This window comes from Aptenodytes forsteri, unplaced genomic scaffold (genome assembly GCF_000699145.1).
Source record: "Aptenodytes forsteri isolate BGI_AS27 unplaced genomic scaffold, ASM69914v1 Scaffold459, whole genome shotgun sequence".
In the NCBI taxonomy this organism is placed as follows: domain Eukaryota; kingdom Metazoa; phylum Chordata; class Aves; order Sphenisciformes; family Spheniscidae; genus Aptenodytes; species Aptenodytes forsteri.
In genome coordinates, this window is record NW_008794121.1 from 203,647 (window position 1) to 210,655 (window position 7,009).

General features: G+C 46.9%; 1 protein-coding gene across 1 annotated transcript in view; it reads right to left on the reverse strand.

Moving 5' to 3' along the window:
* Window positions 1-809, reverse strand: part of WDR73 (WD repeat domain 73) — a 7,512-nt gene extending 6,703 nt beyond the window's left edge. The window contains exon 1 of the mRNA XM_009276948.1: window positions 692-809. Coding sequence (XP_009275223.1) covers window positions 692-809 — 118 coding nt within the window. The remainder of the gene's footprint in view (window positions 1-691) is intronic.
* Window positions 810-7,009: the final 6,200 nt, after the last annotated feature.

Sequence of the window (7,009 nt, forward strand, 5' to 3'; positions counted from 1 at the left end):
TGCGGCGGCGATAAATTCGGAAGCCTCCCGAATCTTCGTAAAAGCCGGCCTAACCTCCGCCCTTCATGGCGGTGCCTCCGTGTAACGTGGTGGTCACGTGCTGGTTCCCAGCTACCCCTTAACATAGGCTTTGCTTTCTCATTTTTGACAATCAAACGCGTGTCGTTCTTAGGTACTCGACAGTTTTCCTGACAAGCGCTGTGTTACCACGTCGGCTCCGGTCCCCTCCGCCAAGAGGATGCTGCGCAAACCGAGGTTGCAGGGCTGGGCCTCGCCGTGAGCCCGCGTTTGAAGAAGACGATCGCTCTTTCAGCGCTACGTTCCCCTCCCGTTTCTCTCCAGCGTAGGCTCGGACCAGGTGCTGAAGGATCGGCGCAGCTAACTTGCTCCCAGCTGCGGTTCGCTGCCTGTAACAGTGACGCTTCAGGATGAGTGGTGATAATTGGGAGTTTGTTACAGATTATTGTGCTTTTTCTGCCTTCTGGCAGGGTTTTAGCTGGCATGCACAGTGTTGTGAGGCAAGCTGGGTCTATTTTCTGTAACACTGCAAGGTGGCAGCCTACAGTTTCTGAGGTGGCTCTGGAGTAATCAGAAAAACAGCTTGTTTTTACAGAAATACATCCGAATCTTTTAGTCTGTGCAGTGTCTCCTGTGTTCTCTGACGTTCTGTACTGTTTATTTTTTCCCTCACTTCTCAGCATGTCCACGTCAGTCCCGCAGAAGCTGTCAGAGAGGAATGGAGATGCTTCGGGCGGTTTTGTAGGACCGTTTCCTGGGCACCTGAAGTACTTGGAGAGGTGGTAGGACATTCTGGGTGACGTGACGGGTTCAGACTTGGGCTGTGCTGCCTGAACTCCGTGCTCGGGGCTCATTCAGGGCTGTCAGTACAGAAGTGAGCGAGAAGGAAGCAAGGGCAAAAGCAGGTACAGAGGCAGAAGTGCTGTGAAAACAAGGATGGAAAGCCAGACCCCTTCCTTCAGCCAAGAGGCTGCGCGCTGCTCTGGAAGCTGTAACCGGAGCTGGTCGATGCGAGAAGCACTTCTCCTCTCCGGTGGTTGCTTTCCTGACATCCTCCACTTTGTCACTTCAAGATACGTTGGTATTGGAACTGTTCAGAGAAAGGATGGCAAGAATTCTCACGTGCAGAGGAAGAGGTATTTCATTCACGTTATTTTTTGTGAAATAGCTCAACGGTCTGAAATTCACTAAGCCTTGTCTTAGCAATTCTTTCTACATATCTATGATTCAAAAAGAAAGTGTTGAGTAAACATCTTGTGAAGAATCTGAAACAAACTGACTGCAGGCTTTTTTTTTTTTAATGCAAACAGTATGATTGTTTTAATACCTTTGATTGTTAGAAGCCTGTGACGGATGTTGGAGTGAGCCAGGGAGTAAAGCCGCGACAGTACCAGCTGCACGTGAGAATGCAGAGATGTGGCACTCCGTGAGCTCAGCGCTATGTCCGCCTTTTGTCACCTTCTCCCGTTAACTCTTTTCTCATCTGTGTGCATTAATTGCAGGACGTGAGCTAAGCCTGAGGCAGGCAAGCGGCCAAGTCGGCGCAAGGTGCTCCCCCAGCAAGGCGTGAGAACAGAGAGAAGGAGAAATACCAGAGGAAGGGCTGGGAGCCGGACGGTCAGATGTGAGCTATGGTGTGGCCTTGCTCTCATACTGCCCTGCATCACTTACAGCCCACAAAGGAACAGGTTGTGTCTCATTTAAAAGACGTGTAGATGCGGCACTTAGGGACGTGGTTTAGTGGGCATGGCGGTGTTGGGTCGACGGTTGGACTCGATGATCTTAGAGGTCTTTTCCAACCTCAGTGATTCTATGATTTGCCTGAACTCCAGTGACTGGTTTAGGGGGTGGCGATAACTGTTTGGAAATTATCTCCCGGTGGCCGCTGTCTGAGGAGGAGGAGCATGAGGCAGAACAGTGCGGGGAGTTGCTGGATGCCGTGGATCCCACGTGGGGAGGGAAGAGAGCCCGAAAAGGGTTTTCTCTGCACATTCTTGCCTTTTATTTTATCTTCTCTTTATCTTTCCAGTGTGCTGAGGGAGCAAAGTGGGTAAGTGGAGGAACAGATAAAAAGGCCTCCAGTACTACAGATAACGTGGGGTGTTCTTGAAGTACCAAAGCCTGGATGAAGAGCAACTGAAACGACCATTTAAGTTGAAACAAAATAAACATTTTAAGGCTTTTTCAGAATCTCTCCAGAAAAGAAGTATTTCAATCTCAAATTGTTGACGAGGAAAGAGTAAAAAATAGGAACATTTGTTACAGAGTTAGAATAATAGGAAGGGGCTAAGCTGTTTCGTTATGCCTCACCATGTGACTTTGCCACATATATTTTAAGAAAATACAAGACACTGCTGTTTTTTTCAGCAGGGTCTGTGCATGCAGAGCGCCTGGCGGAGTGAAGGAGACCCAGCGTACTACAGCCTTAGTTGCTTCTCTCTGCCCACTGACTTTGCACTGTATCTGTTTTTGGGCAGGCATGTACGTTGGGAAAGGAAACTGTGAAGGAGCTAGCAATGGAAACCGTCACTTTGAGAACTGATACACGCTGTAAATAGGGTGAAATGGTACTTGCCTACTGGATGTCTGAGCAGTCTTCAGTCTGAATGTTACATGGTAGTTACAAGGATAAAAATAATACTTCCCCTTGCTGTATCTATAGCTGAGCCCCCCTCAGAAGCTTGGAAAGAGGCTCAGGATGTTATTTGGACTTACTCCGCTGTAGCTTTTCTGCACAAACTGAAATCTGACCCCATATGGGGTGGATGTATGCGTATGTGCAGCCCCACGCAGTCCGGTGTTACTGCTGTACCCCAGAAGTCACTCGGATAGCCATGGCGGCACTCCTCAGAAAACTCGGTTGTCACGAGGTGAGTTACCCTTTTCGTGAGTTACCCACAGAAGCGTGGTCCTCTTGTGTCCCAGCTTTGGTGGCGCTGAAGCAATGACTCTGTGGGTGGCAGTGCCACCTGAAGACTTCGAGTCTGCAGTGCAAATCTGCGTATCGCCTCTTCCTCAGAAGTGGAATAGCAAGGGACTAGATCGTCAGCTGTTACAGCTAGGAGGGAGCACTGCCAAAGCAAACCGAGCAGCTCTTGAGGTCTACCTGTTTCTGGGAAAACTCTTCCAGAGTTTGAGAGCCTGAGTCTGAAAAGTCCTCACAACGGTTTAATAAGAAGAGTTCTTTGAGGATCTTTACTCTCATGTACAGGTCCTATCTTGGGCAGATCCTCAGTTTTTATCCCACTTCAAGTGCACACGATGAAGTTTGGCAAACCATAACACACGTGCAGGATGCCAGCCGACCTCGATGGCCAAGGTGGACCAGCTCCGCTGCTGGGACCACGAACCTGGCTGATGGGCTCTGTAAGACAGCCTGTTCTTGAACCTGTCCTGAAGTGCCAAGCCCTTGTTTTTGTGCAATCTGGCAGTGCTCTTTTCAGCTCTGTTCTCTGAACTCGGGAGAGAAATAACCTCCTTTGTGATCCTTAACTGTCACGTAGGGAGGATCTGTAAGATCTGGCAGAGCCCTTTGGCTACTTTCACAGTTTTTCTTTAGTTAATCAGTTATTGAGGTATGGGCATATTGCAGTCTTCAGGGATGAGTGATTATCACTGCTGAAAGCTTAGAGCTGGTGAAAGACTAGAGGAAAGACTCTATTCGTCAAAGAAATTTTACTAGGTGGATTTTCAGAGACTTCTTGTATGAAGAGTGAGCTTATCCATGAAGATGTACTGCTCAGCCCTGAAGGTCTAAGAATGAAATTAGTGAAGGCTGAGTTTATCATTCCTCGTTCATGGCTGAAGGCACTTACCTGTTCATGTAGCCCCCATGTGGAAACAATCCATTTGCTCTATATAAAGAGGACATTTGTATTTCTCCAAGACGCAGAAGTGAGACTTTTTTTATTCTATGATAATTTGTCACCACAGAATCCCTGCGAGCATGTGGAGAGGAAGAATGGGAAGTGAGAAGGTTCTGAGGCAGCCTGGTGTGCCTCACAGAGATGGTCTCTAAGACAAAATGATCTGAGGAGCTTTTACAAAGGCTTCTAGGACGAGATGTGCGTGACTCCTCTGAATGTAGATGAAGGTACCTCGTATTTGCTTTTTTGAAGACACCGTTGTTTTACCGGCTCCAATGCCTTATAGTAAGAGAAGACTGATTTTTTTTTTGGATACAATTTATGAAACACTTAAAGAATTTTTCCCTGTGCAGGTATCTTAAGAACATCCATTATTTGACGAAGAAGTTCCCGAGTGCGTTATTGTCTTGGGCACAGTAGAGGTGGTGGTCAGTACTCCTTCTCTGAGGGGTATGATGAGATATGTGCTGAAACGAGCTGTTCCTCAGGCTGCAGATACTCAGCATTCTTTTATGTTCCTGTGGGCTGCACACCAAGAATGATCCCCCCTTGTACGTTTATAGTAAACTTCAAAGCGATGTAGATGAGTTCTTGGAAAGTTTGGTAGACCTGCTTTTCTTGCAGGCTGGTTGCCCTGAAGAGCCTGCCTTTTGGACCAAGTTAAAGAGTATTTCACTCTGGCCAAGACAGTGCCAGTCACTGTGACATGTTGATGAAAATCAGGGAGAAGGTGGTGGACAGTGGTGTTTTCAGGACCTCCCTGCAAGCAAAATGTAATTTTGGGATTATTGCATTTCCCTTGTAGTTATTGCTTATCTTCAGATAGAGGTGGGAAGGCCACTTCTTCAAGACTGTGTCTTGGAGTTAGCTGTTTTGAGCCACAAGGATCTCGGGTGCTCTTTGGGGGAAGATCAGCTGATAGAACAGGAATGGCTACCAAGAATTGGTGTCGGATCGTTTGTGGCAAACACAGTGATGCAGTATTTTTTCCCGTTCTTTGTTCTTTCAGTTTTTGAATGCAGCAGACCTTGTGGACGTTTCTATGGCCACAGAGCCCATCCAGCCCCATCCTCTGCTGTGACTCTGAAACCCAGGCCCATACAAGGCAACGGCGTGGCTCAGTGTGTTCAGGGATGAGTATTAATGGCCTCAAGTTGTGCCAGGGGAGGTTTAGATTGGACGTGAGGAAAAATTTCTTTACTGAAAGAGTGGTGAAACATTGGAACAGGCTGCCCAGGGAAGTGGTGGAGTCCCCATCCCTGGAGGTATTTAAAAGACGTGTAGATGCGGCGCTGAGGGACATGGTTTAGTGGGTGGTGGTGTTGGGTCAATGGTTGGACTCGATGATCTTAGAGGTCTTTTCCAACCTTAATGATTCTATGATTTCAAGCAGAAATGCAATTATTTTTTTTCTTCTTTTTCTGAGAAATCCAAGAAATGGTGTGGCTGCTCTTTGGTCTGCCAAGCAGACAGTAGGGAATCGGGAGGTGGACTTTCCATCAGCCAGTCTAAAAGAGGAGGCTGAAGAGTCCTGAGGACTCATCCTGGCAATCCATGCGTCCTTTGAGGTACACACCGGCATGTAGTGGTGAGCTTGTCCTGGCCACAGGCAAGGTCTGCGTTCTTAGGGTTGTGTGTTTGCAGTCAGTCGCCCTGGACTCGCAAATCACAACACAGCCTAAAAAATTCAAAACGTCGAGATAACAGCCTGCCACGTGCCTGCCGACAGAGTTTGCAAGACCCATAAAGTGATGACCCGGACTGGTGCCACAGCAGACGTAAAATGCTTAGGAAGCAGAGAGGGAAACACTTGGAGGAGTGTGGAGTCCGGCATCCTCCTAGAAAACAAGATATTTGCTGTAAACAGAAATAGGAAGAAAACCTCTTTATTTCAGTGAAGGTAACATTGCTGTTTAAAGCTGAACAAAACCAGAACTAATGTGACAGATTTGGGAAGCATGGCTTCCTGCAGTTTCTGCAGAGCCAGCGATGTGTGAGGCTGCTCTCGGAGCCGTGCCTAGGCTGTTTTCAACCCTCTGGGGACTTGTGTCCTGCAAAGGGGCACTGCTCTGGCTTAATCCTTAGAAGGACTTTCCTCTTCCTCTGCCAGGTTCTCCTGAAAAATAAAATGTTAAGGTTAGTACAGCATATTCTACTTAATATTTTGTTAGCCTGCTGGTGGCACAGAGTCCAGTGTTTACAATTTTAAGGAATATATACTGGAACAGTGACACTGTTTAGAAGGATGCACTTCCAGAGGGTGATGACTCTTTTTTTTGGTGAAATTCACAGTCACAGGATCCCGAGGAGGCAGTAGGATAAGTAGGTTCAGAGGGATTAGACGCATTTGTGGAGGGTGAGTCCAACGGGACCTTTAAATACAGTGGTCTGGATGCAAGCTGTGGCCGTCAGCAGAACTTCGGGAGACAAGGGTCAGCTCGCTGTGTCCTGGTGATGATGCTTTCCCCAGTCTGTTACTGCGTGCTGTGTCCTGGAGGTGCTGCTTTGGACGGGCCTTGATCTGGGCCAGTTCATAGTCTGTTTATAACTCCTTTAGTTGTCACGGTATATTACATTTCTAGGCATATTACCTGCAAATGCAACCAAGGCACCGCCTCTCTTTGCTGCTGTTCCCTGGGCTGGAGTTTCCAACTTCTGCCCTGGTGTCTCAGTGCTTCCCTGGTGTTCCTAATTAATGTGTGTTTTCTGTCTTCAATGGCTTTTCTCATTTATAATGTTTGCAGTGAAATTCTTAAATTGCATTGCCTCAATGGAATTGATTTACATGCATTTCATCAAATCTGTCATTTCTAGAGTCCTGTGGCATTTAGAGATCACACATGATGTATTAGATGACATCTAATACAAAGATGTCAGACTTAGCATACCTTTCCTAGTCTACCTCTTCTGCTCTCCTCTTACTTATTTTGTTAATACTCGGTTAAAATTTTGATTAGTCACATGGATAGATAACAAGATTAATCTTCTTTGTTCAGCGCTTGATTTTGTCAGCATCTTGTGACAATGACTGCCATACTTTAACTATTGACAGAAAAAAGTAACTTTCCCCATCTGTCTCTTTAGGTTCACTTGTTGAACTATCACTGTGGATGTGGTGGACCTCC